This window comes from Odocoileus virginianus, chromosome 23 (assembly GCF_023699985.2).
Source record: "Odocoileus virginianus isolate 20LAN1187 ecotype Illinois chromosome 23, Ovbor_1.2, whole genome shotgun sequence".
Lineage (NCBI taxonomy): Eukaryota > Metazoa > Chordata > Mammalia > Artiodactyla > Cervidae > Odocoileus > Odocoileus virginianus.
In genome coordinates, this window is record NC_069696.1 from 27,269,035 (window position 1) to 27,295,885 (window position 26,851).

The 26,851-nt window shown below is 35.8% G+C and overlaps 1 protein-coding gene across 20 annotated transcripts in view; it reads right to left on the reverse strand.

Annotated features, from left to right (window-relative positions):
* The window catches only part of C2CD5 (C2 calcium dependent domain containing 5), an 86,959-nt gene that overhangs the window by 9,900 nt on the left and 50,208 nt on the right, over positions 1-26,851 (reverse strand). For 19 of the 20 annotated variants that reach the window (XM_070453767.1, XM_070453765.1, XM_070453762.1 and 16 more), the window contains 11 exons: positions 26,667-26,762; positions 20,838-21,029; positions 17,206-17,392; positions 14,005-14,169; positions 12,023-12,163; positions 10,049-10,112; positions 9,485-9,546; positions 9,167-9,265; positions 8,439-8,528; positions 7,873-7,960; positions 7,013-7,099 (listed from right to left, as the gene is read on the reverse strand). In XM_070453767.1, coding sequence (XP_070309868.1) covers positions 7,013-7,099; positions 7,873-7,960; positions 8,439-8,528; positions 9,167-9,265; positions 9,485-9,546; positions 10,049-10,112; positions 12,023-12,163; positions 14,005-14,169; positions 17,206-17,392; positions 20,838-21,029; positions 26,667-26,762 — 1,271 coding nt within the window. The remainder of the gene's footprint in view (positions 1-7,012; positions 7,100-7,872; positions 7,961-8,438; positions 8,529-9,166; positions 9,266-9,484; positions 9,547-10,048; positions 10,113-12,022; positions 12,164-14,004; positions 14,170-17,205; positions 17,393-20,837; positions 21,030-26,666; positions 26,763-26,851) is intronic. The other variant, XM_070453759.1, reaches the window with a different exon arrangement.

Consider the following 26,851-nt stretch of genomic DNA (forward strand, 5'->3'; position numbering starts at 1 on the left):
CGTACACTTACTACTTTCCCCAAAAAATTTTACAAAAGGTGGAGAAGAAGAGAAACGAGAGGGAAAATATTTATTCCCAGCCTTCAAGTGTGAATGTGTCTGAATTAAAATCTGAAAAGAACACAGTTTTTAAATTGGAGACATGGAGGGAAAGAATGAGTCAGGAGACTTCCGACCTCGCTGAAGGAGAGCAGGTTCACCTTCTGCCATGTTTGCCAGATTTTCCTATCAGAGAAAAGACCCAAGAGAAGCCAGTCCTGGCAGCAGCTGGGCTTCGGCACTTCGGACTAGTCTGAACACCTCAAACATCTAATGACCTCAGGTTCTCTGCTTCCTGCTGATTACAGTTTGGCTTCCCAGGTAACAGCCTTTTCAAAAGAGAAGGTAGCGTAGACATTAGCTGTCTGGCTCACTGACAAAGCAGAAATTCTGGCTGTCTGTGTTAGTCGCTCAGTAGTGTCTGACTCTTTGTGACCCCATGGACTGTAGCCCACCAGGCTCCTCTGTCCACGGGATTCTCTAAGGCAAGAAAACTGCAGTAGGTTGCCATCTCCTCCTCAGGGGATCTTCCCGACCCAGGGGTCGAACCCGCATCTCCTGTTTTCTGCGCTGCAGGCAGCTTCTCCACTGCTGAGCCTCGGGAAGCCCCACGCAATCTCTGCTGCTGCTGCTGCTAAGTCGCTAAGCTGGTACTAAAAAAAAGACAACAGGTTTCATACTCAGAAGTGGAAATCTTTCTAAATGTCCTCGAGGCTTTGCTGGGGAGCCAATGCTCAGTTCTGGCCATTTGTACAACTCTGTGGAAGACTTTGAGACAAATGCTTCATATGTCAGGTCCCCACTGAAGCTGCAAGAAGAGTCTAAATCAAGCCACACAGCAACCCAGTTCTCTTACCATTTCCTTGCTCACTGAGTACAATTTTCTTTTCAAAAAATCTACTAAGTGATAGTGATAATCCCTCAAAAAAAAAAAAAAAAACAAACAATGCTGGGAAATTAAACAGAACAAATAGATACGCTACTCTCTTAGTATACTCTAGTGACTTTTAACAGGCCTTACCAGAGTGGGGAGGGGGATTAACCTAGATTAAAGTGGTTTAGTGGAAATGAGCCTACAGATGAAAAACAGAAAATCTAGCAAGAATTCTTCCTCCTTCAATTATACACCCGCCAGTGCTTCTTAAGTTTGAGACGCTTCCATTCTCCTAAACAATCTGTCACACCAATGACAAAGGGATGTACTAGCCATGATAAAGTCTTACACTGACTACTCTTCTGACAACTTACTTTCTATCATTAAAATTTACAGATCATCTTTGCTCTGAATAATTAAAAAACTCTTTGAGACAGTCTTTTCCTGTCACCCGAAGAAAATTACTAAAACTGAAAAAATTCCTGCAAACTCTGAAAAGATTCTCTGGCAGATAAAACTATAAGATGCAATCTGGAGTCTCTAAACTATATTGCCTTATTTTCCTATTTAAACATGCTCAGTTTTAAACTATGATGATCAAAACTTGGTTTTATGTTCCTTTAGGCATTTCCATCAGTCTATAATGAACTGATCAGTATCTGGCTTAATGATTGAGCGAAACAAATGATGTATGTAAACATTCAGTATATACCTGGACCCTAATGGTCTTCAAACATTGGTGGTCTGATAATGAAATTAACATATTACACTTAAAAATTATTAAAGCATGGAGAAAAATGTAAGTTGTTTGGATCTGGATATTTCACTAGGGGAAAGAGGTTCAACTAGAATACATAGATAATACATACAATAGATGACAAAAGACAATTAGTTGACCTATTTGAATCATTAAAACTTCCAGTTAAAGGTGTACAATATCCTAACCCACTTGCTTTTCTTCTTCAGTCCCCATCATTCACTCCTCTCACTACCATCCTTTATCTTTTTTCCCCAAATAATCCTGGTTTTTAGTCAGTAGCCCAATTCAACTTTCTTTACTTTTCACTCCCTCGTTCCCTGACTTGCTTTTACTGCCGTTGAGCTGCCCTGAAGAGGCGAAGATTCTTTATCTCTACCCCTTCATCAACTCTTTGCTTCCTTCACATTTCTTAGGTGCAGTTTTCACATTTTCCACTCTTTAAAGAGTTTCTGTTCATTCTCTTTCCCTCTGTATTTTTCTCCCTTCAGGGTCCCCTGTTGATTGCCGTGGCCACCAGTAACAAGGAAAATTTAGCATTTTCAATAGTTGCTACCATTTGGTCACGCGTGCTTAAGCCTCTCAGTCACGTCCAACCCTGTAGCCTGCACGATACTTCTGTCCATGGGGATTCTCCAGGCAAGATTCTGGAGTGGGTTGCCATGCCCTCCTCCAGGGGATCTTCCCAACCCATGGGTCTAACCCAGGTCTCCCGCATGGCAGGCAGATTCTTTACCATCTGAGTCACCAGGGAAGCCCAAGAATACTGGAGTGGGCAGCCTCTCCCTTCTCCAGGGGATCTTCCCGACCCAGGAATTGAACCGGGGTCTCCTGCATTGCAGGTAGATTCTTCACCAGCTGAGCTACCAGGGAAGCCCACCATTTGGTCATAGTGACAAAATATATCTTAAAAAATAGAAAAAACAGACATGCAATGAACTGTTAATATAAAAAAATTTTAGTTAATACAAAGAGTTATGTATACTTGTAAGAATTCAGAACCATTAGTTGGTAGGAAAAACTAAAAGCTAATTTCTGTAATTCTTATAGATTTATATTTCTAATAACCAGTTTAAAATAATTTAAAGCAAGTCATTTAAGTTTAAAAAATTAAACTATATTTTAAAATCAAATTTGGTTTAACAAAAAAGTAAACTCCGACAGCCTACTGTAAAAATAAAGGAAAAAGGTTCCAATGTGGATACCTAATTATGGAGTACAATGCATTGAGGGGTGTAAGATTTCTTTCTTACTGAAATCCAGAATGTGACCTATGTTTGTCACATTAGTCAGCAACTGCTCAGTGAAAAGAGAACTCCTCCCTGCCTCTAGTTAATGCCACTGCACATGAGGATACCACTCCAGCATAAAGCCAAGTGATAGCAGAAACAAGCGTGGGGGGTGGGGAGTAATAAAAAAATGTTTCCTCTATACAGTTTCATCCAACAGTGTACAAACACTAAAAGTGACTTAAGTAAACCCTTTTACAGCCTTAAATTCTCAGAATTTTAATGAAAACCATTATCCTAGTACAGATTCAATTTATAAAGTATCTGATATCTATTCATATATATATATATAGTGGTATATGATTCACACACATTTGTCTAACATAAGTTCTTAAAGTCCCGCAATATGGTATCTAATATCTCAAGATTCAGGCCTTTAAATGTGCATCTACTAAAGCAATATGCTAATCTTTTAAGTAAAAAAATTATACACATAAAATTGTTGAGATTACTGTTCATGAGAAATATCTTACTGATTTTTAAACATCTTTTACCCTGATTACATTTACTCAGATTCTCTATTTTTACTATATTTGCTCAATCTTTGTTCACTTTCACTTCATAAAATATATATGATTTTTAAATTCTCTTAAAAACCATTTCAGAGTGAAGTGACATATTAAAAAAATTGATATATAGATATTAATAAAGAGGGAAAATATTATGAAAGTACCATAAAAAATTTCCTATTGTTATCTTTTTTTCTTATAACACAGCTTCATAAGAAAAAAAAGTAATTTATGGTGATGCCACATCATCTCTGTTCCTCACAGTATTCAAAGAATTTTGATGACCTTCACTTGATAATGTTCTTTAAGAAATTACTTAGGCTCAGCACTTTTTAATATTTCAAATCAGAAAAATCAAGATGACTAGCAAGGTAACACCAAATCAACCATAATTTGAGACATACATCAAAACTGTTTTGTTTACCTTGAGAAACAAAACAAAGTGTAACAAAAGATGGAAGGAAAAAAAAGCTGAACATGGATGGACAACTCAGGCCCAGGCTTACTCTACACAGTCAATTAGAATACATGAAATTGAAACATCTTCTCTTCAAAGAGTCACTCATTTTCAGTAACACAAAAAGATAAGGAAAGGTTTATCTACAAGTGAAAAGATGGAAGTATTAATAAACATACTGTGCACAGCTCTTGACACTACTCTGTCAACTAAAAAGAAATAAAAATTTTCATAAATCATCCCATTTGTGATAAGAACATGGAAAATAAATTAGTATTCAAAGTTTTCAGAATTAAAACAGATAAATCTCAGTCAGCTTAGCTAACTGACCTAACTATAAAAACTATATATTTATTTACTTATCATATCAGTTGTCAATTTTTAAGCCTCTGGTTGCAGAAAGAAAGTAAAGTTTTATTTTTTAACATTTATTCCCCACCCTTGCCTTTCTATCTCCCACCTATTTCCTCTAAACAACTAAGCTTAACTGTTCTGAGATATTTCTATTCTCTATTCAAAGCCTGCCTTCATGTTAAAATATTCAGCTACTACATTCATGATATAACACTCTATTATTACATGTTTCAGACCTTTCAAAAGCCATTCTATCCTCAAATTTTCTAAAATACTTGGAAATAATTTTTTCTAATGTATATAGCATAGCACACGTTCTCCTGGAGAGATGTCAGGAAGCAAAGACAATAAATAAGCATGCAACATAAACCACAATATACACGATTTTAAATAAAATGCACAGATAAACTTTTTAGTGTTCACTGATGATTTTAAAATATAACATTCAAGGAAAGGCACATAGGTTTTACAGTTAAGTACTTAGTATTAAAAGTTTTATATATAAGTATTAGATGTGATGATATTATTATGAAGCTGACAATGGTGACAATGATGATAACAAAGGCAGCAGGATCTGATTCAGTGATTTTCAAACTTTTTGAAACCCTTTCTTCTAACAAAACCACACAGAAAGCCAACAGAGAAGGCACAGGGAGTCAAAACCGCTCTAGTTCAGAGGTAGGAGGGCCACACTACTCCCGACACCTTGCCTCTTGGAAGGCCACAAGGCACCTCTGAAGACATTCTATGGTTTGGAGGGACAGAGTTTAAAATCATTGGTTTAACTGATTTGAAGCTATTTGGAAAATGAACTCAAAGAAGCTCAGTGTGACCTCAGGCATAATTTAGCTTTTATGTTTTTAGTAATAATTGAAGAACCATACATCATAGAAACTCAAAAAAATCCGAGAATTAAAAAGGCTTCTCCAGAATCTTCATCTTTTCATGTTTTACAAATGAGGAACTGAGACTTCAGTGGCCTAACTGCAGATTAACTGGCCCAAATTCTCATAATTGACATCATTAGGAGCAGAACTGAGAAAAAAGCCAGGTCTCTTGCTTTATTAGTCCACTTTATGGCCCTTTCCCATGCTCCTTAAAATAAACTGCAAATATTTTAGGTATTGTTTAGATATAACTTATTCTACTCAAATTCTTCTTTGTTTTTCAGTTCACAGATTTTCATTTGTGCAAAACATACTAATTACTACAAAAAGCATTAGTTTTAATTACCTTTGAAAACATTTTGAAAGCTATTACAGAAACTGTAAGTTATCATAGACATGGCTAATTTACAGAGTTTAAATTTAATCTTCCGCAGAATTCAGTAGCTATTAACAACATGGTAAAATAGAGCTGACAGGGACCTCAACTCCACAAATAAATATTTTTATAGATTAGCAACTGATCAAACCTGATTGCTGATTGGGTTATTGGTTTTAGTTGCCCCTCCTCACCACTGCTAGGTAAGGATAAACTAAGTGAAAACTAAAAGTAGTTTGAAACTAACCCTGTGTTAAATGTAAGTTTCCATATAAAGCAGGTGTTTAAAAAAAAATCTTATCTAGTCAGTTCAAGGAAGATTCTAGACTGTTCTGCTTTTTGTTCTAAAAGCTATATTTAAATCATAAATCTGAACTCAGATTATCTTTGGATTTATCCCCTCCCCCCCCCCTTTTTTTAAAGAAATCCTCTATGGAGTTCTAAATGAGAATTTTAATTTGGATAAAAAGGAAAAAGAACCACATGGTAACCATGTTAGAAAGTTCCATATCTGAAAGTACCTTAACCTTTTCAGCTCCAAAATATGAGTCAAGATCTATTTATCTTCATAAACTCTGAACTGATTTAGTAAAGACTCTACTGATATATACACAATGTGAATTTAAAGCTATTCTGTATTATAACTTACTTGGTAACGGATAAAGTAACTGACAAGTAGAAACCATATGTCACTCGCATTATAAAACATAAATGTTAGAAAGGCCATCTGATTTTAAATAATGAATGCATCATTTCTCAGATTAAGAAATTTAGGGAAAAACACAAACATTTATTGTGTATAAACTGCTCTAAGATAAGGTACAGTAATTCTGAAATTTTTATAAGAATTGCATTGAAATCACAAGAGAAATGGAAAAAACTACCTCCCACTTTTCTCCAAAGATTGTACAGGTGTAAGTAGGCCTACTGCTATTGAATTAAGGAATAATCATTTTGCATTTGAAAAAATGTTCCTCAAATATAACACACCCGAAAGACTGAAAGCTCATTCCTTTCTCACTTATACTAATCCTTGCCCAAAACCTCTTTCCACATAGATTCTGAAGAAAATAAGTATTTTGTTGTCTAAGAAAATCTAAAAATTTCTGCAAAGGTTACAATGTTGCTGGAAAAAGTTCACCAGATAAAAATATCAAAAATATCATATGTGAACAGTTAACTTTGGGAAATCCAAATCTCTGAAAATAAAACTTTAATATATTTGAGGCATTAGAACAGAATTATCATATGAAAAATTACCTTAATAAGTTATGATGAGATTACTAGAGAAATTAATTAAAATGAAAGCAACAGTACTCTCTCCCTGTTACGAACATGAAGAAACATACAATGCAGGAATGAAGAACAAACCTCCATTTCAAAATTAAGTTAAGATCACCTACAATCAAGAAGCAAGTGAAAGTGTCTCGACACTAGCATTTGTGCTTGCATTTCTCTTGCTTAACCAACCTTTAGCTGGTGGAAAAGGATGAGAAGGAAGTGAATCTGAACAGAGTTCCAGGGGAAACTGCAGAAGTTCTTCATTATCTGTAGAGGCTTGAGAAGCAAGAAAAATATAAATTACTACGCGATGATCTCTTATTAATTTTTTAAAAATTAAGAATCTGGGATAATATACGTATTTTCTCCCAATTCAATTTATTCTGGTTATTTTCTCCTTGCTTTCTACCTTCACCTGCAGACACTGAGAGTGGCTGCTATCTTTCCAGGAGGGACTGTTGGGAGATTTAGAAAGGATGATACATATAAACCACTTAGCAACAGTGCCTTGCAAAGAATAAGCGCTCACTAGTAATTATTATTATCCTACTCTTGTATTGATACTATACTAGTTCTGTGATACTTAAACCAGTTATTGCCTATTTTCTTTGATAAATATCTGAACACATCATCATTTAACACATCTCTCAATCTGACATTAAATCAATACTATACAGGTGTAATATATTCAACTTAAAATATTTTAGATATTTATTTAACCAGCAAGTCATTAAACCTCAGAAAGTTTCTCTTTTTTTTCAGAGCCTCTAAATTGCTGCAGAATTAATGATACAATCTAAGTCTAAAAAACAGCCACATTTCCTGAGTAAACAGTAGCGAACCACCTATTCCATGTGTGAAAAAAAAAAAAGCCAGTCATATGCTTACCCATACAGTTATCCTGATAAAGAAAACAGGAAAAGTGACAGTATCTTGTCAAAAAACATATCATTTAGTTAGTCACCTATCCTCTACATGTTTTCACTGAACTATAAAATAGACAAATATATTTTTTCACTGAACCATGCTCCCATCTACCACAGGTTTACCTCTTTGCAATAACTTCTCAGCATGTGTTTTTGTAGTCTGTAAAGCCTGATTTTTGTCAAAGGTTATTGCAACTGCTGTGACTGTAACCTAGAATCACAAAAACAATATGATTAGTGAAGTAATCATTCCCAAAATAATCTTCTCATAAATCTTTCTCACTACCATGGAACAACTTATACAAACCGGCTAATTTGCCTTTAATGGTTAAAATTCTTAACCGGAACTGCACATAAACTCAGGTATTCAGACTACAACTAAGCCCAACATGTACACCTAAACCTAGGTATTCCAGAAAAAGCTCAAGAAGCTTCTCTAAAAGACGGAGACTGCAGAAGTCACACCGAGGCAGAACTCACAGTGGGGATTATGCGGGAACACACATATGATTCCACCTTTAGATAACTAGAGTTCACAAAAGTAAAACCGACAGACAAGATCTGACTCATAGTAACATATTTAAAAATATTTTGAAATAAAGCAGCTTATACTTCTCAATTATGGCAAACATATAATATTAAAACAGATCAAAGAAATCTTTTTTAATAATAGACTAAACCTTAATTACCTGAATTAATTCATCTTCAGGGAGAGAGACTGTAAAATTGACATGGCAAAGGCAGCAGGGGATCATAGACCGTAGTTTAAAATACAGGCTCTACACAGAAGAAAATATTAGTAATATTACTTCTTTTAATTTAAAAATTTATAAAAAATGAATTTTAATGCATATTTTATTGTGGCAAATAAAATTGAAAAGATCAAAACATTTCTTTTTTATCTATTCTTTCATTAAGAATACAGTTTGGGGTGGGGGAACACATGTATACCCATGGCTGATTCATGTTGATATAAAGCAAAAACCATCACGATATTGTAAAGCAATTATCTTCCAATTAAAATAAATTAATTAAAAAATAAAAATAAAAAATGGAGATTTTAAAACATTAAAAAATGAATACAGTTTTAATATCTAAGCAGACAATAAGATTTAGTCATATTTCCAAGTCATAAAAACATAAGAAAGAGGGGTTTTTAAAATTTATAAATACAGATTTTCATGCACTTTAAAGTTATGAAATAATTCAAAATATATACTTTTTATACTGGGGCATATTAGAATGGAGAGGACAACTTTGGCATTTTACTTGGTGGCAGGTTAAGATTGACAAATAAATAAAAATAATTCCCCCTACCACTGTGCAAGGTATTCCAGACAACATAAGCAATTTTCTTTTTAAATCTCATGATCCTTAGGCGTTTTAACTAAAGAATAGTTAGTCAGAAGGTTCCTACCTTAAGCAAGTTTTCACAGAGATCATTAAAGTTCTTATTAAGGGCTTGATTAGTCAGGTTAAGGCTGCTTAATCGGATTACTCTTACTGATGTAAACATCTAAATATGGGAAGATATAATGGCATGTCATTTCATTATTTTTAACTATATACTGTCACAGAAAATAAAATAAACTACCATAGTACTACTATAATAATTATTTTCTAAAAAGATAAGATTTAATTGCAATAAGGAGGCAAAAAGAAGACACATGTTAAGAAAGAACTTGCCAAAATCACACATGCTATATTTGCTTAGAATTAAGAATAAAAGGCTTACCTGTATTTCAGATGTCCAATTATTTATACCAGGCATAATTTCTGTATTACAACTATAAAAGCCTATCAAAATAAATTACAATTAAAACTTATGATACTATTTATTCTTGTTGTTAAAGGATAACATATTTCAACTATTACATGAAGTCCTAACTGTAAAATCTACTCATTCTTTTTTTCTAAAACTCTATACCTCTGGGAAACTTTAGACCACGTTAATAAATTAGCATGGTTTTGGGGGGTAATGATAAACATGCTGCTAAGTCACTTCAGTTGTATCCAACTCTGTGCAACCCCATAGACGGCAGCCCACCAGGCTTCCCCGTCCATGGGATTCTCCAGGCAAGAACACTGGAGTAGGCTACCATTATAAAAGGATTAAAAATCAGTTCACCTAAGTTCTAATGTAAATATTTTTAAACACTGTGTTTTCAATCTTGGGGTAGCAAAGAACATGACAGAATTTAACACTGATAAAGCCTTTAAAGTTAGTGCTATAATAATTATGAACTGAAATACTGATATGCAAAACTAGTCTCCTCTCGGGTAATTTTTCTCTATTTACCTGAAGGAGGTGGGACATCAGTGAGGAGAGAATGTACATCTTCCATAGCATCTGTGTCATCAATCTGAAAAGGAAAAGGTTAAACCTATCACATAAATAATAAATATATAGTTATTTCAAATTTTTAAGATTATTTTTATCATTTATTAAATAGAAAACATAAAGAGTCAAGGAAAAGTAGAGCCATTTCCCCCTAGGTTAAAGCATAAAATTTAAAAAAACTTTTCTAGAATCTATAAACTTTACTGCAATAATAATTATAAATACTTCTAAATGAAATATCTTACATTACAAAGTATATTGGGATAAAAAAAAACCAAGCCTTTTCTCAAGTCTTTTTGAGGGCATGTTTCAAAAGATTTACAAAGATAACATAAACAATCATTACCTCTGTTTAAACTAATAAAGTGTAACTTTAAAAAATCTTTTGGCTAAAATAGAACTTCTTTAAAATAGAATTACATAGGGATAAACTTAAAGGTATGTCTTCAAAGAATAAGTACAAATTTCATTTTTCTTATGTCTCAACATTCTGTTGTGAATTATAAATAGTGAACATATCCAACTGGACATATATTGACATTCATCTGTACACTGGGGGGTCTAAGTCCTATCTCATACCCTTGAGATGTCAAGAACCACTTTCACTTACACTTTGCTTCAGTTACCCAGTCACGGCCATACCTCAACTGTGGTATTCCCCAAAACATTTCACACCAAGATCTCACGCACTCTCCAAACACAACCCCTGTCTCTCTCTGTCCCTTCTTTTACTGAATCTACACCTTGCCCTCTTGTCCACACTTGAAGCACTTCCATTCTCCAATGAGCTAGGATCCCAGGATCAGAAGTATCAAAAACGCTCTGCATCAAGGTTTAAGTAATGCTAAGAATCATCTGGAGGGTTTGTGAAACAGATTCCTGGGCTCCCCCTTGAAATAGTCATGTACGAGGTCTGAAGTAGGGGCCCCAGGGCCTGAATTTCTTACAAACTCCCAGCTGGTGCGATGCCACATCACAGGACACTGCATAGCACCGCTCTAAACAGAACCCTAGAGCTCGTTACTTCTTAATCTTTTACTGACCTACACTTTTTTTTTTCCGTTCTCAGACCGTAGAAATTATGAGAAAAGCATACAAAGTCATATAGTTTGAGTTTTCTACAAGGTAACACTCTCATCTCAGTTGAGCCTTGAGCATCTTCTACAGCTGACATTCTGATCATTCACAGGCACTGTTCTAGACTCTTCAAGCCTCCAATCCCAACCCAGTTCAATTCTACTATCACCTTCCTGCTTTACTGAGATGCAGACGTCAGATTTTTTCTCTCAACTGTCACCTTACCAGGAAACATTTCTCAGTATCCTCATTTGTTTTCCTTTCCTTCAGGATCAAAGAAAGATCATCAACCCTTTTAAAGCTAAGTATTCTACAGGGAAGTGCCTGGGAAGCAGATCTGTGAAAGCAAAGGTTCCATAAACCTTTCATGTCATATTTATTCTCCAGGAAAGTCAGTTCTGAATGTATTTTTACAATGAAAGTTCGATTACATATTCTGAACTCAGTAAGAAAACACTACAGTGCTTATATTATTATGTTACATGTAAAAATGTTACACTAACATTATAACCTATAAAGTAGGTAAGAACTATAGTAAGTGAAGGAATAGAACCTTATTTAAATTAATTCAAATTTACAAAAATAGCTCCAAAAGTTTAATATTTTTATTTCAACCCCAACATTAATTCTTCTCAAACCATCTACATTATTTTATCAGTCATCTGGTGTTAAACAAAAGATATGTTACCAAGTCCTGATATCTTCAAATTTGTTGTAATTTCTGTAAGAAAACATTCTTTTGACATTTATAACAGTTGTAATGATTTTAAAAATCTCACCAATTTAGGATCTGATTGTAAAAATACATATCTTATCGTCCAAAAACTTTTAGAAATTATTTCAGTGCAATACTACCTCCAAAACAAAGGCATCTTTTTTCCCATGTGAAAGGTCCAATTCGGTAACTTCATCAGAGCTTTCTGACTGAGATCTCAAAAGTCGTGAGCGTTGTCTAGGTTCTGGAATGGGGGATCCTATAATCTCTTCAGATATCTCCTAAAAAAAATATAATTGCTTTATATCATATCTTTTCCTGTTTAAGGGAGCTTCAGTTGACATGTAACAGCAGTTTCCGGGTGTTCAATACAATGATTTGATATTTGCATGCTTCAGTCTGGTTTTAAATTTGCATATTAATAGAAAACTATGGGGGGATCTGTAAAATGTATTCATAATCTATATTTAATCATAATCTTTAGGAATAATTAAACTTTTATAGACTACATGGCTATCTCTTTTAGTCAGACACAATTTAGGGACTATGCCACCACCACCTTGATACAAGAATCCAGAACAGACACAGCGAGGCAACACTGACACCTAGTGTACAGAGAGGACACTGCAGGGAACTGGCAGTTTTTCCAGCTCACAGCGTTTTCTGCTTGACATTTGAGAGTCCTAAACAATGCATACAGAATTAAAGATTATGTACCCAAATAACGTTCTTATCTTTTATATCTTATGCAGTGGCAATTCTTCAAAGCCCCAAATAGTAAAATGTGGTATATAACATACGTATCTATGTTTGTGTTTGTACACATAATACATACATTATACATGTATTTGCTATGCAACTTATTAAGCTAAATAAATTCTAACAGTTACAATGATCTTTTTAAGGTAAATGTATGCTGCAATCTTATATGGGTTTGTAAGTTTTTACCTATTTTATAGCCAAAGATTGCAGCTAACTAGAGGTTCTAAATAGCTGCTGGCCACAAGGATATCAACAGAAAGTGGGTATGTGAATACAAATGTGAAAGACAAAGCCTGCTGTTGGTATAACAGAGCTATCTTTAAAAAAAAAAAAAGGAAATTATTTTTAAAAAGGTTTTTCCAAACGTTTTCAACATTCTCTGCTAGTGCACACCTTACATAAGACTGCCACCGCAGCTTCCTAACTCAGCTACTCTGAAGCACCTTCATAGCCATTACCTTACTTGCTTTCCATATTTAATCTGCCCTACATAAATCTGACAGGGTGCCTGTTACAGTGACTACAAAATGAGAAAGAAAAGACCCTGCATTTTTTAGTATCTTTGCCATAGATAAGCAATCTTTCTTTATACTAAATAAAGAAAATTTTAAGCCGTTTATTTGGTTACTCATCAAGGACTTATCTGTCAGGAGGCTACTACTAGGAGGAACTGGTCAAGCCATTAGGAATACAGCCCTGACACAGCTTCATTCTACTGAGAGCATCAAGGCAAGTAAGTGAAAGTCACTTAGTCATGTCCGAGTCTTTGTGACCCCATGGACTATACAGTCCATGGAATTCTCTAGGCTAGAATACTAGAGTGGGTAGCCTTTCCCTTCTCCAGGGGATTTCCCCAACCCAGGGATCGAACCCAGGTCTCCCACAGTGCAGGCAGATTCTTTACCAGCTGAACCACCAGGGAAGCCCAAGAGTGCTGGAGTGGGCAGCCTATCGTTCTGCAGTAGATCTTCCTGACCCATCAATCAAACCAGGGTCTCCTGCATTGCAGGCAGATTCTTTACCAACTGAGCTATCACAGAAGCCCGGGAGCATCAAGCAATACACAAAAACATACTTCACACATAAAGACACACAAAAATAAGAGAAACGGAAAACAATAAAACACAGAAGGGAGATAGGAAGTACCAAAAACTGATGGGAGAGTTACTATTTTTTAAATAGGGTGTTCGGAGTTGGCTTCCCTAAAAAATAAAGACATCTGAGCATGGATATAAAGGAAGGAGAAAGAATGAGTAACAGGCACAGCAAATTTAGACAGTGTAGAAAAATATCCTTAAAAGAATCTAGAAATACACTAACATGTAAACATGTATTCACAATGGAGATTTATTTCACTTACCGGAGGATTGATTTCATACAACTCTTTATTCTTGGCAATCGTGTCATTTATCTTCTTCTGCATATGAGATATATGCTGCTCATATGAGCCATCATTAGGAGTCTTTCCAGCAATCTGAATACCACCAGGAGTTGGTAAAGCTGCTAAATACACACCAGTGGCCGACTGGTAAAAATGGGGGAATAATGAGAAAAAAAGAATATCTAAATCATAACAGTCCTTCAGTATTCATATTCAGAAGAATGGTCCTTGTCCTGTAGGAAAAAGATAATTAGCACCAGTGTTTGCAGAGGACATATGTAAAAGGACATAGAAAAACAGAACTGGTAGCACAGCGGTTGGTTACTTCCAGTGAGAACCCTGGGTAGGTCAGACAGTAGTGAAAGGACAATTTCCTTGGCTCTGCATACCCAACTGTACTTTAAAGTTTTTCCTTATGGCTGTAAAAAATAATGTGCACAGAAAAAAATAGCTCAGGAAAACATGATTGAAAATTGTAGTAAAGTAAGTATCTCATGAACGGGTAGTTTATCTTTAAAGTGGCAAAAGTAACAAGGAAACTTATGCAAAGCAAGTAAAGAAACTGAAGTTCAGAAAGGATAGGAAGCTTACTCAAGATCACACCTATCAATAAATGTGGAGAAGAGATGTGAATGTGTTTCAAACTCTTAAAACCAAGAACTTTCCACTATATCATTCTAACTTCATAGTCACCAAGAAAGAACCTGATACAGATTTATTTTAAATATTTAATTAAATACTAAATTCTGACTTTGTAACAGTACTGCATGTCATTAGTACTAAAAACCTACTAGGGGAAATACAAAACAAGATAAAACATGCACACATATGTGCTTTATGTTTAAATGTGTTTCTGTAAGGAAAGAAAGCAAAAAAATGTATAAAAGTACACACAGCAAATTGTTAATATCAAAGGACTAGAATGGAGAAAAGAGAAGACAATTCTTTTAACTCTGGATAGTTGCATAAATTCTAAGAGTTGTTGTTGTTACTAAAATTTTTGAACAACTGCCAATTTTGTTACAGTCCATCCTGGAAAGTGTGTGGTGCTCTATGAAGTCTGGTCCTCAGAAGTTCTTTCTCCTGGTCTGTTCACATGACTGGACCCACAACCCAGTCTCCGATGCTCAAGCTTAGAATGCCCTCCGCACCATATGCAGCCTTAGTGCACCATCTCTTAACAGTTTCCTAACTGCATTCACTAATGAGGCAACAGCTCAGAATGGCTGAGAACACAACTCTGGAACTAGACAGGCCTGCATTTGAAACTGAGTTCTGGTATGTGCAACCACATCACTTTGGAGAAGACTCAGTCTATAATGGCATCTGTCTTCTCTTGTAAAGTTAAGATAATGTCACATTCCTTCCAGAGCAGTGCAGTGCCAGATACCCAGGAGACACTCATCAGAGATTACCTATTGTGAAAGCTACTCTTGGGACCTTGAGATTCAGGTGTACAGACTAAAAAAGTCTCCAACAGTTACAATGAATGTCCCTAGTGATCAAGAAGAAAAGATCAGTAAGAATCAGAAAAGGCAGTATTTGAGGCAGGAATGAAGAACTATACCTGGGTCACAAACTAGTTTCCTGGGGCTCAACCATCAGAAGTACTTTCTGCAATTGGCACACTGTTCTTTAAACTTTAGAATCCAACCAAGCTCTTAGTCCCCGAGACACCCACCAATCACTGCAGTTCTATATTCAGCCCAACTACACTTTTAAGTTATGTCCTCGCTAAGTATGAGTTTTTAGATGGGTCATTGAAATATCAAATATTTTAATATGAATCCAACTGCTTTTATTATCACTATAAATTTCACTTGTTTTAAAAAAGTGAAATTTCCTAATTAATCACTGTCACACAATTATCACCTACACATGGAAATTTGCATATTTGCTCTTATAGAAAGAACAGATGAAGCAGGAAATAATTCAGCATTTTAATCTACAAATGCATACAGAGAAAAAGAATTCAAGCTTCATAAATTTCTTAAAATTAAATGTCTACGCATGTCTCCAAGAAGACAAAAAATTCCAGTCTGAAAAGTACTGGTGACGCAGACAAAAATTCTGGCCAGCAAAGTGTCGAGAATATGAGAGAACTGCCATAAATATTTTGCAGACATCTAGTTCTCTGGGTCTCAGGCTACTTATAAAAGCAGTTCTCACTTTCCCCACTGATAATGTTTTGTGTGTGTGTGTGTGAGTAGCTCAGTCATATCCAACTCTGCAACCCCATGGACTATAGCCCGCCAGGCTCTTCTGTCCATGGGATTCTCCAGGCAAGAATACTGAAGTGGGTAGCTATCCCCATCACCAGGGGATCTTCCTGACCCAGGGGTCAAACCTGGGTTTCCTACACTGCAAGCAGATTATTTACCACTGAGTCACCAGGGAAGTCCCCGTCAGAACTTACTTTCTAATGCATCAAGATTCACATGAAGCCAAGACAAAGAGCTTTTCACTGCCTCACAATTTACTGGCACTTCAGAAACACACAATTTTACAGCATACTCTGCTGCTGACCACTGGTGCATGTGTCTCAGATGTATTGATTTTCTCCATTAAAAAAAGAGATTCTTTTAGCACAGTGGTCCTCCCTGCTAAGGAGTGGTTCTGTCCCCTAAGGGACACCTGGTGATGACTGGGGACGGTTTGGGTTGTCAGTTGTCACACTGTATGGGAGGCTATTAGCATCTAGTGGACAAAAGCCAGCGATGCTGCCAAACATCCCAAAATGAATAAGACAGCCCCATATAACAGAGTTATACAGCCCCAAATGTTAACAATGCTGAGAAGGAAAAACCCTGTGTTAGCAATGTGTAAACAATAATAAAGTCCAGACAATGGTGGCCAACTTACAAATTAAGGTCTACATCGTAATTCTTAGAAATGTGACTATATGAATTATAATCTGAATACAAAAATAGAATAATAACATAAACATAAATTTATATAATAGTTTATTAATTTGATTTCAAATAATAATTTCATAAAGAAATATAAAAGTATGTGAAAGTCTATCACTGGATTTCTTTTCTTCTTATAATGTCTCTAGCCCTTAGAAGTCTTAATGCCAATTTTTTAGCTAAGTCTTCTTAAAAGACTCTTTGAATCACATAAAAAAGAATCTACAACTACATGAATCACAAAACAAAAATAAAACATCTTGAAACTTACCGCTAAGCCCATCAACATATTTTCTCCCACTGTGATCTGAATTCTCAGTCCAAATAAAGCATTCATTGCTTTGAGCTTTAGTTTATTCATTAGCTGAGTATGCACTTCATATTCCATAAATGGCAAGAGATTACTGATGGCTGTGGCATTTGCTTCTGCCTGTGCCTTCTTTTTTAAGCGACACAACCTATTAAGGAAAATAATGTAGTCAGTGGACAGTGTTCCTGATACCATCTTAAGCAATATCCAGTTTTTAAAACTTCCTAAAAATGTGCTTGATGACAAACATTTACTTGTTTCAGATGGGCTTATTATGTTTTATCAATAATCCTTTCTGCCATTTTTTTCACCATATACACTTTTGCTAAAAGTCCCATTTCGATAAACAAAAGGAAAAAAAACTCTCAAATCTCTAGAAATGAAACAAATAGTAATCAAAATCATCACAGAATATAATTTTAAATCTTAGGTTTCATAACTCCACATGATCATATAATGGGTGGACAACAGAGGAAAAAAACTTAATTTACTCATTAAAAGAATATAAAACTTGAGTATCTACCATGTGCCAGGCACTGTTCTACGTGGTGAGCAATGATCAAGGAATAAAACACAGACCCCCTGCTGATGACTGTATTCCAGGGGAAGAGTAATAAAACAAGACAAAGAAACCAAGCAACTGCAAACAATGCCTAAGAATCAGGTGTGTGCAGAAAATCAACCAGGTGAAGAAAGAATAATTGGACAGAGGCTTCAGAGCAGAGATAACACCTGAGCCAGGATCTTAAAGACAAGATGGAATTGGGACTGCTGGAGAAAGACACTGGTGGAATGAAGCTGGCATAATAAAAGAACCAAAAGGAGACCATTGTAGCTCAAGTGAAGTGAGCAAGGGTGAGGGCAGCACAGAGGAGGATTCAGTTAAGCATGGGCATGAATGTGTCAGGATTGCTCATGGTGAGGAGTTTGATTTTATTCTACCAGCAATGGAAACCCCAGATAGATTTTAAGAAGTAACATGACCTAATGTATATTTTAGGACATCATTTATACTGCTACACAGAGAATGGTACAAAGAGAACTGATGTAGGGATGGTGAACAAGAGCTACTTAGGTGACAGACAACAAAAGCTAGGACTAAAAAGTTGACTGAAAAGATTAAGAGAAGATCCCCAAACTGGTAAGCCAGGCTGCTCAGGCCAGTAGTTTTCAAATACAGGCTTGCATCACAACCACCCAGAGGGCTTGTTGAAAAAACAATTGCTGAGCTCCATCCCAAGGGTTTCTGAGTCAACAGATCTGGCACAGAGCCTCAATTTGCATTTCTATACATTCCCCCGGGATGGTGATGCTATTGGTCTAAGGGCCACACTCTGAGAACTGTTGAAGAAGACTACCTAAAACAAGGAAAAAAGAAAAAAACAAAACTGGATAAACTATGCACTTTTAAATATCTTCCTAAAAGTATCACAGGATCAGGGCAAGGGGCAATACAGGGTATAAATATAAGTGGGTAGTATAAGGAAGTTCTTTTGTGGGGTGAACAGCTGTGTATCTTGACTGTGACAGTGGTTTACACAATCTATTTGTTGGATAAAACTGCACAGACATACACACACACACACACACACACACAAATCCTTAAATGAATGCAAGTATTCAAAATGTAAAACTGACTCGGGTTTGGAGCATAGTTAAAACCATTGTAACAGTGTCAATATCCTAGCTGATACCCTACTACAGCTGTGTAAGATGCCACCAATCGGGGAAGCTAGGTGAAGGGCACACAGGGCTTTGTACAATACTTGCCAAAGCAAGTAAAACACAATGAACAATTTCTGCTGGTTAGCAGAAACAACAGGAAAAAAAATTTTTTAGATATTAAAATCATCAGTTACAGAATCAAACACAGACTATAGTATGTGGTATTAGATTTGAAAAAGAATAAAATACAACTTCTGGATATAAAAAATCAAAAATTTTAAACAGAATTATTATGCATAACAGCACATTAAAGACAGCTGAAGACAAAACTAAAGAACTGAAAGATAAGAAAATATCCAAAATATAACATAAAGAAATAAAAAGATTAAAAATATAAACAAGAAAGTAACAGACATAGAGGAGGCAGTCAGAAAGTGTCATATACTTTAATTGGAATATCAAGACGAGAGAACAGATGAATCACAAAACTAACCTAAAATTTTTTAAAACACATGAAAGATACCAATCTATAAATTCAAAATGTCCAAGGTGTAACAACTAGGATAAAGAGAACTCCATACCTAACACTCTACAGGGAAACTGAAGAAAACCAAAGACAAATAAAATAGCTTGCACACAGCCTGAGGGAAAAAAACAGACAAACTTCAAAAGAAGAACAGTTAGTATAATAGGTTATTTCTCAACAGTTGCAATGAAGGCCAGAAGGCAGTGGAAGAGTATCTTCAATGTGCTTAAAGAAAATAACTGCTAGCCAAAGATACTGTTTAAAGATAAAATGGGCTTATTTTCAGACACATAAAAATAGTTGACCATCAATAGATCCATCAAAAAAATACTCAAGATAACTCAGGCGAAAGAAAAACAATTCTAAATGGAAGGTCTAAGGTGCAAGAGGGAATGAAAGTAAAAAAGGAAATAGATTAGAAATATATTTTAGAAGAAAATGTAACATGACTTTGAAATAACTCTGATGTGGGGAGGTTAGGAAAGAGAACAATGTTTAAGAATACCATATTTGCAATGAAAAACTGAATAGAGCAAGTACCACTTATGAAAACAGGAAAGACCAATATGAAAGAAATGGATAAAATCAGCAGTTCAATATGGAACAAGTATGAGATGCTTATAAAAGTGGGGTGTAAAGTAGACAGCAAAGTATATGGGTCTGAAGCTCAGAAGTAAGTTTTGAACTAGAGCTGTAAATTTGGGAGTCCTAGAGTTACAGACAGAATATAGATATATAGGAGTTGATGACTTCAACTAGGGAGAGAGCTTTGAGAAGAGGGTCTGAACTCATGGCTTTCAAGGAACAAGAAGTGAGGAGGAATGAAGACTACATGTAAAGGTAGGAAAAAAGAGGAAGTGTGGCATTGTGAAGTCATGAATTTCAAGGAGAAAACGATCAGCTGTGTGATTATTGCTGAGACCTTCAGTAAAATGAGGACAGAAATGCTCCATGGATTTGGCAGCCTGGCAGTTGTTAGTGACCTAGATAGCTGCAGCTGTTTCCTGTGTGCCTTTCAATTTCCTATTCCAGCACACTTTAAAGAGAACTCTTAACAGCTAACTGAAATTGTTAAACAAAACAAAACACCACATAGCACCATTCTTAAAAAGAACAAAAAGTCAACTTCCAAAATGTATCAGTTATTTAACGTCATTAAAGCATACTGAGTCACATCCCTCACCTCTGACAGGTTAGTTAATAATCTTCATAATAATAAACATTTGTACCTAATTTCAATGTTTAAGACTGCTTTTGCATACAAGTTTATCTGAATCTCATAGAGAGGATTATTTTTCCTTCCAATTTTCCATACAGTAAAATCATATGGATCAAATATGTCTATTGGACTTTATACTCTATATTCCTTCAAGGACCCCAAGTACTGTCTTCACAAACATACCTTGCTTGAATGAGACAACCTTTTCCAATAACTGTTGCATCCACTGGGAGGTCTATGGTTGTGAAGAGAACATCAGGAACTTTTTGTTTCCTGCAGTTATTGCAGTATGTGAGATGAGCTGGAAACGGCATATTCAGTTCATCATATGGTATATGGCAAAATCCACAGCCTGCAGGCAAATTTTCTTCTAGCCTATATAGACACATTAAGGGGGAAAAAGGCATTCTTGAAAATTCTATGCATTTTTCCAAAAACAAATACTACCTATCCAGTACTTGTGTACAAACTATATCATAACTTTGACCATAATAGTTACCACTATGATTGATAAGAAACAAACAGGAAATCAGAACCACATACTCTGTTATGAAAGAAGAGGCTTATACAAGTAATGGGGCATTTTCTATCAATTATGTTATTTATTTATTTATTTTTTTAATTAGGGGATAATTGCTTTACAGAATTTCGTTGTTTTCTGTCAAACCTCAACATGAATCAGCCATTGGTATACATATGTCCCCTCCCTGAATTCTTATGTTTGATGACCTGACAAAAACCACTATTATTCCAATGGTTTCTCCTTTAGGATACAACATAAAAATGAAAGGTTGATGTATGACAGAAATCAAACCAATATTGCAAACCAATCATCAATCAATTAAAAATTAAATATTTTTTAAAATGGCTAGATAATAAGAGTGATATGCTTTTATTATCTGAAAAGATAATACACATAAAATCAGAAAATAATTCCTAAGGGAAAAAACCAATTTGAAAAAAAATCTACAATTAGAAACAAATTTAAGAGGGAAAAAAAAAGCCAAAGCTAGGCATACTCTAAAGTTTCTAATTTCTAATGTCTGTTGTACCCTTTCAGAGAAACCAAAACACGTGTGTTTCAGAAATGAATATCTGTCATACGTGAAGCACAAATGAATGACCCACAAACTTTCCATTCACTGTAAAATGTCTACTGTAGTAGGCTGTTTATGAAATCATTTTAGAATGATTAAGTCTTTTTTCAGTCATTAAATCTGAAGAAATGAGAAGAATAGGAAGGGAAGAGGGAAACTCCACGGAGAACAGCAGGATTTCACACAGTCACATCCATGGCTCTGAAAAGATGTGGGTTCTCAATTCAGTTCCATCTAAAAGTTTACAAGTTACTATACCTCCCAGAATCAGGCTTTGCATAGATTCTTTGTATACATTATTTCACAGAATTTTCTCAGTAAGCCTCTAAATTAAATTAAGTTTCTCCCAGATATTTTACTGTTGGGATGGCATTCTGGCCTATCAGAAGTAACAGGGGAAACCGATATGAGCAGAGCTGTGAGCCTGAGCAAGTCATTTAACCTCTGAGAGTCTCCTCTATAAAACTGGAACAACAGTATCTACCTAGAAAGGTTCTTTTTTTTTTTAAAGATTAAGTAAGAAAACTATAGCTAAATGCACGCCCCCTTCAATATAACACCAAGCACAGGGAAACAAAAACTAGTTTCATTTGGCCTGAAACTAAGCTGAGATGCTAAGTCATTTGCTCAGTCACAAAAAGTACTAAGTAGCAGACATCAGATTTTAACGCCAGTTTGTTTGAATCCAAAGCCCATGTGGTACAAAGGGGACACAGAAAGATGAAAATCGGGACAATTTTTAACCAAATAACTCCCAGATGGGAGTTATTTGAACACAGGTGGTGTATCATAAAGAATAAAAGTGCTAAAGTGTATGACGTTCAGTTAAGTTCAGTTGCTCAGATGTGTCTGACTCTTTGCGACCCCATGGACTGCATGACATGAGGCTTCCCGGTTCATCACCAACTCCTAGAGCTTGCTATCGAGCTGGTGATGCCATCCAACCATCTCATCCTCTGTCATTCCCTCCTCCTCCCACCTTCAATCCTTCCTAGCATCAGGGTCTTTTCCAGTGAGTCAGTTACTGGAGCTTCAGCTTCAGCATCAGTCCTTCCAATGAATATTCAGGTTTGATTTCCTTTAGGATTAACTGGTTTGATCTCCTTTCTGTACAAGGAAATATCGAGTCTTCTCCAACATCACAGTTTAAAAGCATCAGTTCTTCGGCATTCAGCTCCCTTTATGGACCCCTCTCACATCCATACACGACTACTGGAAAAACCATGCCTTTAACTAGATGGACTTTAGTCAGCAAAGTAATGTCTCTGCTTTTTACTATGCTGTCTAGGTTGGTCATAGCTTTTCTTCCAAGGAGAAAGTGTCTTTTAATTTCATGCCTGCAGTCACCACCTGCAGTGATTCTGGAGCCCAAGAAAATAAAGTCTGCCATGTTTCCATTGTTTTCCCATCTATTTGCCATGAAGTGATGGGACCAGATGCCATGATCTTAGTTTTCTGGATGCTGAGTTTTAAGCCAGCTTTTTCACTCTCCTCTTTCACTTCATCAAGAGGCTCTTTAGTTCCTCTACTTTCTGCCATAAGGATGGTGTCATCTGCATATCTGAGGTTATTGATATTTCTCTTGGCAATCTTGATTCCGGCTTGTGCTTCACCCAGTCTGGCATTTTGCATGACGGACTCCGTATAAATAAGCAGGGTGACAATACACAGCCTTGACGTACTCCTTTCCCTATTTCGAACCCAGTCTGTTGCTGGTTCCATGTCCGGTTCTAACTGTTGCTTCTTGACCTGCATACAGATTTCTCAGGAGGCAGGTAAGGTTGTCTGGTATTTCCATCTCTTTAAGAATTTTCCACAGTTTGTCGTGATCCACACAGTCAAAGGCTTTGGTGCAGTCAATGAAACGGATTTTTTCTGGAATTCTATTGCTTTTTCTATGATCTTGGCAATTTCTATGATGTTGGCAATTTGGTCTCTGGTTCCTCTGCCTTTTCTAAATCCAGCTTGAACATCTGGAAGTTCATTGTTCACGTACTGTTGAAACCTAGCTTGGAGAATTTTGAGCATTACTTTGCTAGTATGTGAGATGAGTGCAATTGTGTGGTAGTTTGAACATTCTTTGGCATTGCCTTTCTTTGGGATTGGAATGAAAGCTGACCTTTTCCAGTCCTGTGACCACTGCTGAGTTTTCCAAATTTGCTGGCATAATGAGTGCAGCACTTTCACAGCATCATCTTTTAGGATTTGAAATAGTTCAGCTGGAATTCCATCTCCACTAGCTTTGTTCATAGTGATGCTTCCTAAGGCCCACTTGACTTCACATACCAGGATGTCTGGCTCTAGGTGAGTGATCACACCATTGTGGTTATCTGGGTCTTTAAGATCTTTTTTGTATATTTCTGTGTATTCTTGTCACCTCTTCTTAATATCTTCTGCTTCTGTTAGGTCCATACCATTTCTGCCCTTTAGTGTGCCCATCTTTGCATGAAATGTTCCCCTGTGTCTCTAATTTTCTTAAAGAGATCTCTAGTCTTTACCATTCTATTGTTTTCCTCTATTTCTTTGCATTGATCAGTTAGGAAGGTTTTCTTATCTCTCCTTGCTATTTTTTGGAACTCTGCATTCAGATGGATTATCTTTCCTTTTCTCCTTTGCCTTTCACTTCTCTTCTTTGCTCAGCTATTTATAAGGCTTCCTCAGATAACCATGTTGCCGTTTTGCATTTTGTGACTGGTGATGGACGTAAAGTCCGACGCTGTAAAGTACAATATTGCATAGAAACCTGGAATGTTAGGTCCATGAATCAAGGTTAATTGGAAGTGTTCAAACAGGAGATGGCAAGAGTGAACATCGACATTTCAGGATCAGTGAACTAAAATGGACTGAAATGGGTGAATTTAATTCAGATGACCATTATATCTACTATTATATCTATTATATCTACATTATATCTATTATATCTACTCGTGAGCAAGAATCCCTTAGAAGAAATGGAGTAGCCTTCATAGTCAACAAAAGAATCCAAAATGCATGCTTGGGTATAATATAAAAAATGACAGAATGATCCCTGTTTATTTCCAAGGCAAACCATTCAATATCACAGTAATCCAAATCTATGCCCCAACCACTTATGCTAAAGAAGCTGGCTGGTTCTGTGAAGACCTATAAGACCTTCTAGAACTAACATCAAAAAAAGATGTCCTTTTCATCATAGGGGACTGGAATGCAAAAGTAGAAAGTCATGAGATACCTGTAGTAACAGGCAAGTTTGGCCGTAGAGTACAAAATGAAGCAGGGCAAAGGCTAACAGAGTTTTGCCAAGAGAGTGCATTGGTCATAGCAAACACCTTCTTCCAACAACACAAAAGACTACTCTACATGTGGACATCACCAGATGGTCAACACCAAAATCAGATTTTTGCAGCTGAAGGTGGAAAAGCTCTATACAATCAGCAAAAACAAGACCAGGAGATGACTGCGGCTCCGATCATGAACTTCTTATTGCAAAATTCAGACTTAAATAGAAGAAAGTAGGGAAAACTGCTAGACCATTCGGGTATGATTAAATCAAATCCCTTACGATCATGCAGTGGAAGTGACAAATAGAGTTAAGGGATTAGATCTGACAGAGTGCCTGAAAAACTATATGGATGGAGGTTCATAATACTGTACAGGAGGCAGAGATCAAAACCATCCCAAAGAAAAAGAAATGCAAAAAATGTATGAAAACACTTGAAATACGAAAATGGATAATCTCTAAATACTGACATCCTAGGGAATTTTTTTCTTCCTTTTACTCCTACATTTTTTCTTTAGTAAGCACTAATAATTTCCTGTGCCCATCCAAGCCATAATATGTAAACAATCAAACTGCATGAGAAAGGCTGTTCGTTAAATTAGGCTTCTACCTACTAAAGAATGGAAGCTACCGACATAAGCAAGAACTATTCGGCAGCACTGGGACAACTCACCAGCAAAGTCAGTTTTCTCACAGAATATTCCAATTGTTTAGTATACTTCAAAATGTCCAACCTTCACTTTCCTATTATTTACCATGACTTTTAGTGCTCTGAAACATATTATGGTCAAAATCTATTTTTTTAATACTGACAAAAGAAGAAACTGACCAAGGTCTTTTTAATGTATCTTTCTTGGCTACACAGAGACTTGTAAATTTTTACTAAATTTGATAATGCATAGATTTTTTTTTTTTTTGGCTTTCTTCCTTAATATATACTAATACATTAATAATGCGGAAAAATATGCATAGTGTTAGGTAAGAAGTATTTAAGATTTATAATTATTCAGGCAAGCTCTGGTATCAAACTTACAGCTTTCTGTACATATAGTTGATAACCTCATCTTTTTATTTATGGACACTAACAGATTAAAGGAACTGATAATCAAATAAACCAAAAAGCAGTTTTATTTTACCTAATGCTTTCACTTTTACTTTCTCTTTCACATATCTTAAAATCATATTTCACAAGGTTTTTTATACATAATTGAAGCTTTTATACATAGTTTTCATACAACATAGTGTCTGTTGTGTAAATTAGGAATTTTCTTTATGGAAATTGTTTCATGACCTTTTTCTATTTTGGAGGTAAGAGAAAGGAAAAGAAAGGAAGAAAAAACTCAAAAGAAATTATTTCTACATTGTAGCAAACACAAAAATGTATACCTAAAATTTTTCAATTGGTAATCATATGTGCCATTTACTGAGACATTAGAAATAATAATGTGCGTCATGCAGTGCAGAACCCAATACTTCTTTGTTGCTAAGGTGTTGCTATGGATTAGGTAAAAATCAGTCAAGTGCCTGGTCCTGATTTCTATACCACACCCCTGTAACCCGCCCTCATAGAGAAGGATTATCCCAGCTCTGAGAAGAAGAAAATCAAACTCTCCCCTCTCTACCCTTAAGGAAAATAAGCCATGCTGTCGTGACAACCTCGGTTCCAAACAGCCCTCCACGGTGCCATCCTGCAAAAATCTAGGGTTCAGTACAGCTGCCGTGCCGGATGCAGATAAAATACAGACCTCTTCACTACAAAAGAAAAAAAAAAAAGTTAATATTTTCAGGCAGTCTAACTTTGGGAAATGTTAAATATCAAAGTCATTACCAAGGTGACAATT